Source organism: Nansenia antarctica (genome assembly GCF_963989245.1).
Source record: "Nansenia antarctica genome assembly, chromosome: 12".
Taxonomy (NCBI): domain Eukaryota; kingdom Metazoa; phylum Chordata; class Actinopteri; order Argentiniformes; family Microstomatidae; genus Nansenia; species Nansenia antarctica.
The window spans coordinates 31,150,754-31,168,480 of record NC_137682.1 but is presented as its reverse complement, the minus strand read 5'-3'; the positions used below and the strand labels follow the sequence as shown (position 1 = coordinate 31,168,480).

General features: G+C 43.4%; 1 protein-coding gene across 4 annotated transcripts in view; it reads right to left on the bottom strand.

The window, feature by feature from the left end:
* LOC308168339 (kin of IRRE-like protein 3) overlaps positions 1-17,727 on the bottom strand; it is a gene marked incomplete at both ends in the record, with an annotated part of 240,788 nt that overhangs the window by 37,187 nt on the left and 185,874 nt on the right. For all 4 annotated transcript variants that reach the window (XM_080542893.1, XM_080542894.1, XM_080542895.1 and 1 more), the window contains 2 exons: positions 3,706-3,811; positions 10,192-10,342. In XM_080542893.1, coding sequence (XP_080399019.1) covers positions 3,706-3,811; positions 10,192-10,342 — 257 coding nt within the window. The remainder of the gene's footprint in view (positions 1-3,705; positions 3,812-10,191; positions 10,343-17,727) is intronic.

The window sequence follows — 17,727 nt, the reverse complement described above, 5'->3', positions numbered from 1 at the left end:
TCAAAAAGCCCAAGGACGCTTTACAGGGGAATGATCGGACAGACAAAACAGAAAACAAAACAAAACAAAACTGAAACAATGACTAAGGGCCAAGGGCCTTGGAGAACAGATGAGTTTTTAGGGCTAATTTGAGTCCAGGGTGGGGGCGTTGCGGATCACTGTGGGGAGGGAGTTCCAGAGGGTTAGGTGCGGCCATGCTGAAGGCTCTGTCCCCAAAGGTCCGTAGGTTGGTGCGGGGGGTGGACAGCAGGCCCATGTCAGCGGACTGCAGGTTCCGGGAAGGGGTATGCTGGGGGAGGAGGTCAGTTAGGTACTGGGGGGCGCAGGCGTGGAGAGATTTGTAAGTGAGGAGGAGGATTTTATAGGTGATGCGGGATTTGACCGGGAGCCAGTGGAGGTGAATGAGGGTGGAGGTGATGTGCTGCCAGGGCTTGGTGTGGGTGAGGACCCTGGCAGCTGAGTTCTGCATGTACTGGAGCCTGTCCAGGGCTTTGTTGGGAACCCCGAACAGGACTCCATTACAATAGTCCAGACGGGAGGTGACGAAGGCGTGGATGAGGGTTTCGGCAGTGGAGTCAATGAGGGAGGGTCGTAATCTGGCGATGTTTTTGAGGTGGAAAAAGGCGGATTTAGTGATGGACTTTATGTGGGAGTGGAAGGAGAGGGTGGAGTCCAGGATGACGCCCAGGTTTTGGACTTCGGAGGATGGGGAGATGGAGCAGCCGTCGACCTCAAGGATGAAGTCCCCAACCTTCCGGAGCAGAGTCTTGGGTGCCACAACCATGAGCTCTTTTTTCTTGGTGTTGAGTTTGAGAAGGTTAGATTTATTTTTAGAGCAGGCAGTTGAGGAGGGACTGGGGGGGGAGCGGAGAGGATGGGGTGGAGCTAAGGTAGATTTGGGTGTCGTCGGCATAGCAGTGGTAGTTAAGGCCGTGATGACGGAGGATCTGGCCGAGGGGGAGCATGTAAATGGTGAAGAGGAGGGGTCAGAGTACAGAGCCTTGGGGGACGCCTTGGTTGACTGGGGCTGGGGGGGAGCTTGAGCCGTTGATGGAGACAAACTGTTCCCTGTTTGAGAGGTATGATGTGAACCAGGAGAGGGATGTGCCAGTGACACCCAGGTGGGTGGAGAGGCGGTTGAGGAGGATAGTGTGGGAGACAGTGTCGAAGGCAGCAGAGAGGTCCAGGAGGATGAGGATACTGAAACGGCCCGAGTCAGCAGCAATGAGGAGATCATTGGTGATTTTAATGAGGGCGGTTTCCGTGCTGTGGTGGGATCTGAAGCCGGATTGTAGGGGCTCATAGAGTTCATGGTTGGACATGATGTATTTGGTACTGATGGATTTGACCGGCGGCTGCTCTTTCCAGGGTTGTACTCAGGAAGGGAAGGTTGGAGATCGGCCGGTGGTTGTGGAGGTCATCAGGGTCCAGACCAGGTTTCTTGGGGATGGGGGTGACTGAGGCAGTTTTGAAGCTGGTGGGGACTATGCCAGATAGCAGGGAGGTATTAATAATATCCACCATGTAGGGGCAGAGGGTGGGTAAGCAGGCCTTGACCAGGGCTGTGGGCATGGGGTCCAGTGAGCAGGTTGAGGTCTTGGCCAGGGTGACCATCATCATGATGATGATGATGGTTCTTCTTCACCAGGACCTGTTTTGGGATCTGTGATTGACACTGTGTAACTTGAAATAACAGTCCAAATGAATATCTCTTGATATTTGACTGACTATTAACAACATTAAACTGTCTTTCACTTTATTTGAATAGTCCAAATGCATATGTGCATGTGCTGTATTGAGTAGGAGGTGACCGAGCAACACACATTAAATAACTCACTGCTGATGACAGTAAGCTAAAGCATGGTTTTCTAAAGCATTGCAAATGTATAATTCCTAATGAAAGCTATTGTTAATAGCAAGATGCATGAATGATTCATTTGTTTATAGTTTGTAGAGCTTGTTGTATGCTGTTGACAATTAAACGGTTACATGGTTAGCAATAGATAATATAGTTGAACATCTATAGATGGTTAGTATCTACAAATGCCGAGTTGCAAATGGTGTATAGTATTATGAGATGCACGTTGTCAACAAATGAATGCAGTTGAAATTAATGTGATAGTCTGTGGATAGTTAATTGAATTGTCTATTGATGCTTCCTTATTGAACATGCAGTTGACATGTTTCTGACAGTCGATAGTCGATGTTGATAGTTTCTAAAGCATATGTAGATGGACTCTCAAAACACGTGTTACCCACTCTCTTACTGGACACATGTCTACGCATCATTGATCAAGTCCGACAATAATACAGTCTAATTTCACAGCGATTGTTGCAGAAGACCTGACTTTGGTGTTTACCTTCAGTACACAATCAAACACAACCATTGTTTGCATCAATATATTTATTTTTAAAGGTCAGAATCCATCAAAGAAACATTAGTGTTTTACCACCTGTGAATGTGTTGGACATGTGTATGTGAATGTGTTGACATCCATTTCATTTCCTCATTTTGCTTCAGACTCTGCTTCGGGAAATTCCCTTCGTTATTGATTTTGTCAGTGTGTTCTCAACGTCAGGGCCCTCAATGGTGTGCTGTTCTTGTTGTCAGACAGGATCCAAAATCCTAAGAGGACTATTATGAATCTATGCTCCATCATGGTCTTGAGCATACATTCAGAAGATCAAATCTATCTATTCCACTCAACTCCATTTCCCCTGCAATCTCTCTGTCTCTCCCCTGTTGCCCTTTGACGCAGGACCTGACTACCATTGTAAACCTGACTAAATCAGCAGATGTTATGCAATTCCACCTATTCTCCCACTCATTGTGGTATACTGTATGTTCAGGTGATAGACAACATCACCAGACATACAAGACAACACAAGTCAATGCATTCACTTGGCTGGAACCCCAAATGAGTATCATCAGATACTTGCATTAGATTTTTTCTATATTGTTTTTTGTCAGCAGGCTAGTGTTTTTTTTTTTTTTTTTTTTTTTCCCAAAGTAAGGAGAGATCTACGAGTTTTAGTGTCATGGCATCCTAACAGGTATTTGGCTGTGATGAATGGCATACAACATGTTCAATAAGTTATTATCTACAAGCAACATCAATCAGACAGGACCTTTCTATATCATTTGAATTAATCTCTGTATTTGTCTTTGTCATTACAGGGCATTGTTCAATATAGTATATTATGCTTGAGCCCACTATTGCTCTGACTCTCACTTAGAGACTACTTATGGGGTGTAAAGGAAGGCTTTCAGAGAGCATAATCAAAGCTCAAGCTACTGTGATGTTCCACGTATGGATCTATGGTGGCCGCTGTTTCCTTTGTTGTCCTGTGTGGTCCATTCTCTTTTTTGTTTCCAGATAAGCCACCTTAGTGGGTGACTAACCTAATTATCACGGGGCTATAAGAGTTGTCCAGTGTCATGGATATCTCTCTCTTCCTCGTCGATCAGCAGATGTTTTGTTGCTTTACCATTTTCTTGTTATGTTCTATCCAACATTTCTGTTAATTCATTATTTTCTTTATTCAATCATTTATTATTGTTAACCATCTGTGGTCTCCCTTTTAGTGACCTTGTCTAGAGGCAGGCAAGTGTAACACTACCTAAAAACAGACAGACAAAGACGGACACAGAAAGACAGAGACAGGCAGACGGGCATATACTGCATATACAGTAAGTAACATCACCTGTACAGTGTGACTGGGGGGTTGGCCTTGGCTGAGCAGTGGAACCTGACCAGGTTTCCCTCCAGGATGGGCTGAGGCTCCACTGACAGATTGACGAGCGGCAGGTCTGTATGGACACACCACAGAAACACACAACCAATTAGGAATGTAAAGTACAAGCTGTACTATAGGCCTGAAGCAAACACTGGAGTGACATTTTATTTTACCCAAGAGACCACCAACTCCGTCTGGCACAAGTTGTGTGTGATTACATTCTCACAAGTGTGGCTAAACGCTGTTTATTTGATTATGTGTATGTTCATTAGAGACATTGCAGAGAAAGAAAACACAACATTCAGAAGAAGTCTGGAGTTGATAATGAGTTTTTCAAGGGTTAATTAAAACAGTGACCTGCCTGCTAAGCACTCCAATACAATTACAATAATGAGTAACCACTAAGATAACCCCAATGTAAACAGGGCTTGAAATAGCAAACAAACAGACAATGCTAATTAAGTAAACAGACATTTAATATATCTTAAATGACAAAGGTATTCATTATTGTTTTAATAGATATGTTTTGGATCCCCCATTCAGCTCTAAAAGTCATTATTCCCACTTCCTTCCTCCTTAGATACAGAGAATGCATTTTAAATACATGACCAGTGTTACCGACATCACTGTACATGACTACCTATTTTTCAATGTAAGCACTGATGAAAGGTAAGTTGGAGTATGTGTAAAGGGAGGGCCGAGACTTCACCAAATGCACAAAATGATCCTTCAGTAGGAGCTCACTCCCTGAACACCATGGGTCAGCTCAAAGGTTAGTGATAACTCATTGAACATAGCACCCACAAGCAGTGTGAGGGCTACAACAGTAACTTGTTAGAGCATTATATTACTTTCCGAGTAACTGTAATATAACAAGTTACTGTGTTAAAATATAGACATATTATTACAGTTACTTTTTCATATCTGTACTGGTGTGTTCTTATGAGTGTGTTTGAAAAGTCTTGACCCCTGCTAACAGGTTACAGTTCATGCTGTAAAATGAGAATAAAATAAAATATGATGATTAATATGCAACAAACATTCTACTTCTTCAACTAACACATCCCAACACTTCCCACGAGCATGACCCCTATTTCCTTCTCACTATGTCTGATACATCAAACCTAATCTCTCCATGGTTTTCAAAGCTTTTCATCCCGATCTATTTTCAGATCTGTCAGAATCAATCAAATGTTTCAATATAACATGCTTGATCAAATCTCCCTCTCCCATCCATAAAATATAACTAATCAAATATAAGGCACATCTGAAGTACATAAGTATGTTGATTTAGCTATGGCAGGAAGTTGTTTTTTTCTCGTCAGTCTGGCTTGACCCTGCCTAGAGACACTAGACGATTACTTTGTACCAAAACGTTAGATTTAACAGAATTATTCAAACTGCAGACCTCAATGCAAGCCTCATAGACCCCTCTATTCTTCCATTTCAAGAATGCTGTACAACTCTGACCTTACGTAAGCTATTTGGAGTACTAGGGGCATAATTAGCATTGCAGAGAGAACAGTAGTAGAATTGAGAAATCTGGAATCCCAGGGGTAGGACAGGATTTGATGCAGGTGCAGCAGATCCATTTGGATGGTGTGCTGTCTCCATGTGCTCTGTGTCCAATTACACTAATGTAACATCCAGGGGCCCTGTTTGGATGCAGAGGTAACAGTGGTGGGCACAGAGACTAGCAGAGGGAGCAGGCACACTGCTGGGGGCTCAGCTCAATCCAGAGTTATGCTGCAGGGTGTGTGTGTGTGTGTGTGTGTGCATGTGCGTGTGCATGTGCGTGTGCGCGTGCGTGTGCACGTGCATGTTTGCATGTGGGTGGGTGGTGTACGTGTGTCTACATGTGTTTTCCTATGTGTGGGCGTGGAGGAGTAGATCTGCTGCTTCTTGCCCTGTGGTTGTGCAGCTGTTCTGACCAGGCTCAGCTGCCACCATGCCCCAGAGGGAGGGTGGTCCAGGTGCCGCCATGCTTACCCCTCATCTGCTCCCTGCAAGCCTGCAGCTCTGCTTTTTGGGACACTGTACCCACCCCCTGCAAAAACAGAATTCACACCTGTGCCAGGTCTCTCCAGGCCAATGCATGCAGGAACAACATGCTAGAACGTGGAAGACTACCGGCCATCATTAACAGGAAACCCTCTCGAATCTGAGAGCTGCACGGTAGGTGTGTCAGCAATAGAGGTGGCTAATTGGGCGGACAAAGAGGTGGGCAGAGAGAACTGCAAAATAGCAGATGTGGAGGTGTTCGTGGCTGCATAGCGTGGTCTGTGGAGGCTGTTCCACGGGCCTACTTGTCAACAGTAACGCAGTGCGCTTGGACTCATAATATAATACCTAATATGAAACCTGTTTTCTTTGTGGATGTTAAAACATCTTAGGGCATCGTGGCTCATTACTGGCTGTAACATTACTGATTGGGCCAGGGAGTTCTTTGAAGACAATCAGCCTGTGATGATCGACCCTCCCCGGATGAGAGAAGTGACCCAGAGTCCCTCACTTAGGAAGAGTAGTGGCACAATGCCATTATTACTTTCTTAAATGAATAACATAAGTGACTTGGCTCTTCTGCTCCAATAGCCTCGTCCCCTGGAGGACCGGAGTGAGGGGAGTGATGGCTGCCAAAACGCCTGGCGAGAGAGGCCCAGGAGGGGGATCTCTGATCATCACATAAACACCCTTTGACCCTCAGTGCTGATAGACAGCCACTTAATGAAAAAGTCTGTTTGTCACTTTGATGTATAAATGCATGAGTTGCATAGCACACTCTTTTGAGGCTTCATGAGACAGGCCATCAATATGCAAGCCTGTTAATTCTTCAGATTCATCTGGAGAGTGATAGGGTAGGGTTGGTTAGGGGAGCTCGGAATAGCAGGACTGATGATGGCAGTGGCATCAACAACAGGATGGATGGGGGAAAAAACATGGGAGTGAAGACACTAGCCTGCTGACAGCTTTTGATCAGAAGTTCAAAGAGAAGAGCAGATGGCGTTGTTGAACAATCAGCCAACTTCTCTTGATTTCCCTGAGATGGTGCCAATATAAATTGCTTTCTTCCCCTTTCTTAAAGCTCAATTTCTCATCTCTAGGTCATTGCAGACAGCTGTTCTTCACGAGGACCAGCTCCAGGAGCAACAGCTGCTTTCTGAAGGATGGGGATTCAGTTGGTTGTCTAGCAGAGCAGCAGTGGGGCCCCAGACATATCAGGATGCTGTCTAGTATCAGGATGCTGTCCTCCTTTACCTAACCCTCCTCCTTAACCTAGAAATATCAGGATGCTGTCTAGTGTGTGTGTGTTCTAGAAATATCAGGATGCTGTCTAGTGTGTGTGTGTTCTAGAAATATCAGGATGCTGTCTAGTGTGTGTGTGTTCTAGAAATATCAGGATGCTGTCTAGTGTGTGTGTGTTCTAGAAATATCAGGATGCTGTCTAGTGTGTGTGTGTTCTAGAAATATCAGGATGCTGTCTAGTGTGTGTGTGTTCTAGAAATATCAGGATGCTGTCTAGTGTGTGTGTGTTCTAGAAATATCAGGATGCTGTCTAGTGTGTGTGTGTGTTCTAGAAATATCAGGATGCTGTCTAGTGTGTGTGTGTTCTAGAAATATCAGGATGCTGTCTAGTGTGTGTGTGTTCTAGAAATATCAGGATGCTGTCTAGTGTGTGTGTGTTCTAGAAATATCAGGATGCTGTCTAGTGTGTGTGTGTTCTAGAAATATCAGGATGCTGTCTAGTGTGTGTGTGTTCTAGAAATATCAGGATGCTGTCTAGTGTGTGTGTGTTCTAGAAATATCAGGATGCTGTCTAGTGTGTGTGTGTTCTAGAAATATCAGGATGCTGTCTAGCTGGCCAAGTATATCTCTTGAGGCAGGCACAGCGGGACAAACAACTGCAGGTCCAAAAGCTTGATTAACGCACAAAGCAACGGTATGCAAATGTCTATCTAGAGAATGCAGGCAGTTGTTTTTGTCATTGATACTGTAGGCTACTTTCTTAAAAAAAACAAAAAACTAAAAGAACATACCTGCAAGGCTCAGCAGTAGTTCTGCCATGGTTTGCTTTCAAAAGTATCGAAGTTGGTAGAAAAAAAAACCCAGATAGTGCTAGGCCATTCACTTATAGCATACAATATGTGTACTAGCACACAATAGTAGTTATTGCTCTGAGATTATTCCTTATAAACACATCTTTACACCTCTCCTGGCACACTTGAACTAAAGGCCAAAACTTCTACAGAGCCCATGTTTTCTTTTACTTTCCTTTTTTACAGATGAATTTGCCATTATCTGCTTGATTAGGCAACAAGAGTATGAGGCAGAGCTGGCTAGCAGAAACAACCCCATCGCACATCTGCATGTTCCCTATTAATTAATCTCAACAAATGGCATTATTTTTGGCAAGCTCGGCTTGATTGCAATGCAAACATACTGAGAGCCTGAGCCTCTTTCCTCCCTTGTGTTCTCATTTCCCTTGTGTTTGGATGCAACACTTCGTGACGTTAGAATTATACGGTTCTATCTCCATATTTGTCAAAATTTACTTTTTTACATAATCTGATCCATTAGGTGTTTATTAATGCCTGTGTGGTGTTCTTTTTTTAAATGTTTACTTTTTTGAGTTAGTAATTCATAAAATACAAAGGTTCCATCTCTTAAAACATAATGGAATGTAAAAACTTTGACGCTCAATATCTCTGAACTACCCTAAACTGAGATAGAACCTTATAATTCTAAGCTCACGACTTGTATATGAGACACAGTTATACAGACAGACAGTGAGGCTGGAAATAATCAATATGATCATGATCCTGGACTAGTGTCACGAGTGTGAAGTGATGGGGATCAGACATGCCAGGTGCAGGCTATGTCTATGTTTACAGAAAGGTGCACAGGACATAATGTCCAAAGTAATGATGTTGTTCATGGGATAACTCTGCTATCAAATAATTACAGTGAGTTAATGCAGGCTTGCCAACGTTGGCTGGAGTGAGATTTTCGGTAATGTAGGAGTTGTTGCCTTTGGAGAAAATATATTTTCGTCAACGGAGGGGGGAAGGGGGGACATTCGCTTGTTCATCTCTGTTTTGCTGTTGCAGTGTTTTGACGTGTGAACTGTTTGGGCAGTGTGAGAGAGTGTGAGGCTGAAGGCGAGAGTGTGACAGTAACAACAGAAACGTGACAGTTGGCAGCCCTGACTAATGGACATGTTTGGACAACTAAAGTCAGCATTCTATCCATGGTTCTGAATCACCCTCCTGCCTTTAATCCAGCTCATTTGGCAACAGTGCATACTCTATTTAGACGCTAATTTGTGCAACCCCAGGTCAAAAACTCTGTATGAACTTATACTGTGCTGAAACTGAAAATGCTGAGGGGGACATAATTCACAAGTATTAAAGTGATGATAAAGGGACATTCTGTGCTAAAATGCATTGAATTTGACACAGGCTTAACCTGTGAAGTACAGTTGTTTGTTGGGTAAAGTTTAGATTATTCTAATTTAGGCTGTTCTAAGACTGAGAAAGTGACCAAAATAAAACATTATCCAAGGTGACATTAATTAGTCTAAGTACATTGTAATTGCTTTTGTTGCCTCTGACATTATTGCATTGAATTAAACAATCCATTAGTTATGTGCACGTGCACACACACACACACACGCACACACATTGTGTATGAGACATACAAAGGTCCAGATAATTGATTTGTTTTTCGTACTCGACATGGCAAACACAAATGTCTGAGATGTTATTAGAAGCCTTTCATCTTGAGTCTGACTGGTAACCCAACAACTGTACTATTCATTTGCCCATGCATGCCTGAATGTTGTGTGTGTATAAATGGACTACAGTGCGTTTTCCAAAGCGCTTTACAATGGCCTCTCATTCACCCATTCACACACACATTCACACACCAATGGAGGCAAGCTACCATGCAAGGCGCCAGCCCGCTCACTGGGAGCAATTTGGGGTTCAGTGTCTTGCCCAAGGACACTTCGACATGTGGCCAGCCGGGGCTCGAACCGCCGATCTGCCAACCTTGTGATCATTAGATGGCGGCTCTACCTCCTGCGCCACAGCCGCCCCCAGCACAATAGATATATTAGGTACTCAACCACTGAGTTTCAAATGAGTGCTTCTACTAGCTCATTTATCCAAGAAAATCTCCAACTAGGAAATTGCTTTTGGAAAGCGGTGCATTACAATAGATGATTTAGAGCCATATCGGGTAAGCAAGGGAACAATATAGTGTATTATAAGGCTATAGCTTAATTTGAAGTCCAGAACATGAAATACCTAGTCACAAATATCCTGTAATATGTCTTTGTCTGTACTTCAGTTGTGATACATTTATCAGGAACACTAGTTCTGTAACAAGACCTAACAGTTATTTAACAAGAAATGGTGGTCAGGTGATCTGGGTAGAGAGGTGGGGAAGACTTACGTTGGATATCAATGATGACACTGGTCTCCTTGCCATTGGGCACAGCTTTGTTGGATGCTTTGCAGATGATCTGCTGGCCCGTCTCTATGTTGGAGGCAGACAGATACAAGGTGCTGACTGTACTCTCCCTCCTGCCATCGCGAAGCAGAGTCTGAAAAAGAGTTAGAACAGGACTGAGTATATGTGGCCAATAGTGGAGCCACCAATGATGCTCTGGTGGAACATTGTAAACAATACCACATCATACATCAAAACTCAATCAATTCATATGGATACCTTGGAGACAACACAGACAAATACACCCACAGCAAATTCAAGCCTGTAGTCTTGCTCCAAGGCTGATTGATCTGCAAAAATACATATTTTTTTGGGGGGGGGCTTCTTTTGTGTGTCTTGAGAGCTGAGCTTTGGTGCATGTCGAGTAATACACCACAAAGGAAATCAATCTTCTTTTCAGTGCTCATCCTCTGAGCAGCACAGCTCTCCTCCTCGCATTGTTGGAGCCATCTGGAAGCGCTCGGCAGGATTCTCTCCTGCTCCGACACTCAAGGGAGGACTTGGAATCCTTTCTCACCCACCAGAACAACGTGTGGCCAACCACACAGTCAAGACACATCTCCTGACAACCCTTCAAATGATGCTCTATTGTGCATTTACACTTTGACATTACATTACATGTTTGGCATTTAGCAGGCCTTTGTCCAAAGCAACGTACAACAACTACATTAACACTAGGAGTGTGGTGCCATGTTCACCTACTCTTAGCGCCTCCCTCGGGGTCAGATGACGTAGTAGTCGTTAGAATGGGGAGCTGTTACTGACACGCAAAGGTCGCTAGATAGCGCCTCTTGTACATTAGCCTGCCTCCGCTGCTCCGAGCTGCATCCCCTATCCACTGCGTCCCCTATCCAGATTGAGCGCTGATGTTTTCCATAACGACTTGTCCAGGGTACACAGAGTAACATTCTAGTACATAAAGTTCAAGAACATGAAAATCAAGATGTTGTTCTTTATGACAACTGCAGCAAACAGGCCTGTGTCAACAAATCTCACTTGGTATAATGGTTGAATATGATAGTGTATTATGATAGTAGTGAATATGAATAATATAGTGTATTATGATAGTAGTGAATATGAATATGATAGTGTATTATTATCATTGCTGCTGCGAGGTCGGCACAATAAGTGTACTCTCATCATAACTGAAAGTGGTAATATTTATACATTTTGTAGTATATTTCAGGAGCTATAAAAGAAACATTTCACTGCACATTGTACCTACTGTAGTTCTGATAAATACTTATTGGCCCAGGAAGCTGATCAGCGGGACTCGGAAATCCAGTACTGTACAAAAAGACTACAGACCAGTCGCCCTGACCTCTGTGATCATGAAGACCTTTGAGTGCCTCGTGCTGACTCCCTCCTCGACCCACTGTAGCTTGCCTACAGAGCCAACCTGTCCGTAGACGATGCAGATGATCAACATGGGCCTCCACCTCCTCCTCCAGCACCTGGACTCCCCTGGCACCTATGCCAGGAGCCTGTTTGTGGCATTTAACACCATTATCCTGCTCTTCATTTAACACCATTATCCTGCTCTTCATTTAACACCATTATCCTGCTCTTCATTTAACACCATTATCCTGCTCTTCATTTAACACCATTATCCCAGCTCTTCTCCAGGACAAGCTGTCCCAGCTGAGCGTACCTGAGTCCACCTGCAAGTGGATCACTGACTTCCTGACAGACAGGAAGCAGCACGTGCAGCTGGGCAAGGTTCTCTCGGGGTCCCAGACCATCAGCACTGGAGCCCCATAAGGCTGTATGCTCTCTCCTCTCCTCTTCTCATTCTACACCAACAGCTGCACCTCTAGCCACCCTTCTGTCAAACTCCTGAAGTTTGCGGATGACACAACCGTCATTGGGTTAATCTGCAATGGGGACAAGTCCACCTACAGAAGGGAAGTTGACAGCCTGGCTTCGGGTTCTACATGTCCATCATCGAGTCCATCCTCAGCACATCGATCACCGTCTGGTTCACTGCCTCCACTGCCAAGGACAGAGGCAGATTACAGATTATTCGGTCAGCCGAGAAGGCTGCAACCTGCCATCTGTCCTAAACCTGTTTCACTCTAGGATCAGTGAGAGAGCAGGAAAGATCAACTCTGATCCCTCCCACCCTGGTCACCACCTCTTCCAAAGTGTCGCATCTGGAAAAAGGTTCCGGTCTATCACGACCAAAACCTCGCGCCTCCTGAACAGTTTCTTCCCCGTGGCAGTGGGCTTCACAAACAAGCCCCTGGCCACTCATTGACTTTGGGACTTCCGCCCCTCCCCCATCACACACACACACACACACACACTCACACTCACACACATGCACACACACACACACACACACACATATACACACACACACACACACACACACACACAACTGACAATGTAATCTATATTAGTTTTACATACTCTAAATGATAGTCTTATTGATCTACTGCCCATTTTATTTCTTGTTTTTGCTGTTGTGTTATATCGAGTGGGCTCTTCAACACTTACATTTTCATAACATGAAAAAAGCGTAAAAATATATATTTTGGTCATTTGCGCGAAACGACACCGTGTCACAAATAAGAGAAAAGCCCCACTCGACTTCCCCAGGATGTCAAAGATGCTGTATGACATCTCTCCACAAACCCCTGTATAATAATCATCTCTGCAAGTTCTAGAAAGGTGTCAATGATATACATCTCAGCTGCAATAATCGTTTCATTTGAATAATTAGGCAATTGACAGTGTGCTGAAAAATAGCTGTAATTACCTCCTAATTTCTCTGCTATAATGCATGTTTTAGAATTGTACTGAAACCTTGTGCTTTCCATCCCACCTTAATGCAACACATGCTGAATGCATATTAAAGTGTCCCGGTGTCTGTCATTACATTTGTTGCAGTACCAGGATGTTTCTACAGAAATCCATGCCTTTCATCTCCGTCATGTTCTGCACCCTGCACACAAAATAACATCCAGTGGCATGTTAATGCGCTATTGTTTTCATCTGAAATAACATTGTGGGGAGCATGGCGCGTTCTGGCCTGCAGGTGGAGCCAGACTGTGGTGGAGCAGTCAGGTGTCAGTGATCAGCCTTAGCATCCAGCCGGTCTTTTTAATCTGTGTGTGTTTGTTCTCCCAGCAGTAAATGAGGCAGGCCTGCGACAGTAGGAGAGAGACACGGTACAGCACGAGCGAGCAGAACTCGAAAAGGGTGTCCAGCGAGCGAGTCCTGAAAGGGGAAGCCGACGCCGCAGTTATTATTTATTATTGTTGCCCGTGTTTATTATTTTTAAAGTATCCCGCCAGCACGTCTAAAGCAGAACATATGTGACACAGTCTGATCATTTGGTCTGCATGTCAGCAACCAATCCAAATGTTCAGACTTTTCTTTTGGAACGCAAAACTACGTTCCAAAGTTGTTGAGAATCACAACACAAACTCGCTAGTCAAGCCAAAACACTGCAACAAAATGGATTCGATGAGTAATCCCCACTGCAACCTATGTAACTATAACACTACTTTACATTGTTAGCAGGCTCACAAAACAAGCTGTGTTAGTTGACTGGCGATGTGTCATTGATTTTTACCAATGCGGAAATGTTCAAATTGTTCTAAAGAAAAGTCTGATCATTACATCGGATCCCAGCATGAGGACCAAAGCATTAGAATGTGTCATATATTAGCTGTCAGCAATGGGATGTGTCAATGTAATATACTTTCTGACAAAATCAGGATAGTTTCTCTCATACCGTAACTCTGGACTTGTCTGAAGCCAGCCAGAATAACTCAACCCCCAGCCACCAGCTGTCTTAAAATAGCCTGAATTACAAATGTATAATTTGTCACAATCACTGCCTGGAGCATGTGAAAAGAATACCGTATCCATGTTAAGAAAGGAATTTACAAAAATAAACTAGATTGAGGGGGAGAGAGTTTTCTTTGAGATATGTGACACATTCTAATGCTTTGGTCCTCATGTCGGGATCCGATGTAATGATCAGACTTTTCTTTTGAAAAATATGTTCCATATTCCATATCCACGTTGGTGAAATCAATGACACATCGCTAGTCAACTAACACAGCTTGTTTTGTGAGCCTGCTAACAATGTAAAGTAGTGTTATAGTTAAATAGGTTGCAGTGGGGATTACTCACCGAATCCATTTCTTTAGAGTATTTTGGCTTGACTAGCGAGTTTGTGTTGTGATTCTCAACAACGTTGAAACCTAGTTCTGTGTCTGAACATTTTGATTGGTTGTCGACATGCGGACCGAATGATCAGACTGTGTCACATATTGGAGTATGGTAGTACAGGGAGTAGATGGTCATATCGAGAGAACATGAGCGAACCTAAAATATACACAGTGCTTGTTGGAATCCTATTTACTGCACAGGATGCTTTTTCTTTCTTCATGACACATTTCTTCATACTCCAATATCTCTGGCATGTTGATCAAGATCATTAAGAGTATGTTAGACTTACGTTAATCAATTGGGTGACATTAATATTCTGCTGTTAATCTAGCAAGCCTTTGATATGTCCAAACATGAAATGTGGCTCCAGGTTAAATTCAATTAGCAATTTTGTAATTGCAGACCACACCAGAATAGACATTTTCAAAGCCGGATATTCATTTCACTTAAGAGAACATTACATTGCCTAAGCTTTGTGCTACCTGCTTCTACAAAAGCAAAACTATATCCATTCACATTTTCTTTTGGTCATGCAGTTAAAGAGGACTTCTTTGATTAACTTTTGTAATCCTACTACCTCAAATTTAGATCATTTATACCATTCTGCTTAGCAATTAATTAAAGTGCTCTTTAGTTCACCTACTTTTTTTTTTTTTTGCACAAAGCCAGCTAGGTTAATAAGCTTGACAAGAGAGGAAAAACAATGGAAGTAAGAGTGTGATCCTTCTGCAATCATTTGAAATAGGTTAAATGCAGAGAATAATGCACAAATAGTGAACATAAGGGGTGTTTAACTTTCACAAGCAGCTCAACTTCTGCAAACTGTCTGTCTCCTGAAGAGACAACATGTGACAGATAAAGACATTGTAACACTCCAATCCATAAAAACATTATGTGCAATAAACAGGAATGACACAATAAAGAAGTATTGAACATGCTAACAGAAATGTATTTAATACATCTTTGAGTGTCTAGAAAAGCTCTATGTAAGTCCAATGTATTAGTATTATTATCCTGGTGGATGGCAACAGATTCTTCTCAAGAATTTCCTGGTACATGGCTCTATTCATCTTCCCTTTGATCATTTGGATTCCACCAGTACCATGTGAAGAGAAACAGGCCCATACCATGATGCTTCCACCTCCGACCCTCACTGTAGGTATTTGGCCATTATTGGTATATCTTTTTTTGGCCATTTGTGATACCAGCTGGTGAAACCACAAAGTAGATTTTCAGTGTTTTACATAGTCTGAAACAACAGATTGTAAGCTGTCAAATGATGTGTCATACATTGAAATCGGAAAACAATTGAACACGACAGGCGTATTTGAGGTGCACCTCAAACACAGAGAAACGTGACTAATTAAACCGCAGCTACACTGCTACCACCTAGCGGCTAACAGTGGTACATCGCTACAAACGTCTAACTGCGTTTTTATAACATCACAACATGCTGAGAGAACATGGACATGCTAAAAACACAAACCTACACATAACTAGATGGACACACAGTTCTTGCTTTAGAACACGTCCTAAAACTAACGTATGTTTACAAGTCATGTATCACTTACCGGTAGCCTACGGCAAACGAGAACAGTGAATCCAATCCACAAGTATTTTGCTGGCTTACTGTGTTCAATACTTTTTTCCTGTATCATTCCACTTTATTGCACATCTTTATTGCTATTTTATGGATTGGAATATTACAATTTATTTAGCTGTGTGGTTTTATTGAGTTAATACTAATGCCTGGTCTAATGTGAATAGCTGCAATGGAAACATTTTGAATTAAAATATTGTCGAAGTGTTGAATACTTTTTTCCCACACTGTATAATTCACTCTCAAAAGTTAATTAGCTACCCCCCTCACTTGGGGAGCATTACTATGACAAAGAAAGCTTCTAATGATACAGAACACTTTGCTGATGAAGGTTCAGAGAAACATAATGACATGTAGAGACAGATAAAGCAGCTGCTTTGAAGGTTTGTGAGTGAAACAAATGGAGCAGCAAACGTATCTGTTGGGGGAGGGTGGGTGGCAATAAGCACACGTTATTTTTGGGTGTCATGCATTTCATTACTTCAGAGAGTAAGGCTTCTTCTCTCAGAGAGTAAGGCATCTCCTCTCCGTTCTTCCTGTTCCTGTGGTGACACCCTGTGTGTGTTTCCATGAGCTCATCCATGTGTGCATCAGGAGCTGACTAACATGTGATGTGGGTGTAGCTATACCGCTTGATCTCAGGCTCAGAAGTGTCAATCATATAAATACTGTACCTCTGTGAATATGTGTGGCATCATATTCTAATCAGGATGTACTAGGTCCATGTCATATTCCAATCTCTCTTTAATCATGCATTGACTAGTCTCACTTAGAAATGTGCTGATAGGAGTTGGTGCATCCAGTGAATTGCACCCCCGTCAAGTACACTCTACCAACCAATACAAAGGAGTGCTTCAGATGTAGGTGGGGATTTCAACCTGATTTAAAGAAAATAGATAATTGAATGCACACTGCTCATCTGCGAAACGCTGGCATCGGAAACTGGTTCAGCTAACTCCATGTTGTGTTTGTGTGCATTGTGTGCACATTGATTTGTACACAATAGCATGGATGGATGAGGAGGGTCATTGTGCGCAATCCACGTCTGCCGCCAGACTGAGTGCGACTATCCCCACAATAGCTCTAGTCCCCACATCCTCTACAGCTGTCCCCACGTCCTCTATAGCTGTCCCCACGTCCTCTATAGCTGTCCCCACGTCCTCTATAGCTGTCCCCACGTCCTCTATAGCTGTCCCCACGTCCTCTGCAGCTGTCCCCACATCCTCTATAGCTGTCCCCACGTCCTCTATAGCTGTCCCCACGTCCTCTATAGCTGTCCCCACGTCCTCTATAGCTGTCCCCACGTCCTCTGCAGCTGTCCCCACATCCTCTATAGCTGTCCCCACATCCTCTGCAGCTGTCCCCACATCCTCTATAGCTGTCCCCACATCCTCTGCAGCTTCAGAGAGAAGGTGAAGACAAGAAGCGGGCTCTCCGCCTACGATTAGCAAGTGACACCTCTGCAATCGCTTTATTCAAATGGCGTATCCTAGCCCAATCAATGGTATTTATCTGCTCTTGAAAAAAAACTATAATGGATTGAGACAGTGTAGCGAAGAGTTGGTGCCTTAAAAGAGCCTGCTGCTTAGACTCCTCATTTATATGGAAATAGCACATGTCAGTATTGATTGCATGTTTAGCCTCTAGGGTTTGTGTCACTGAAGTGCCAGCAGGGTTAGATGGCAATGCCAGGA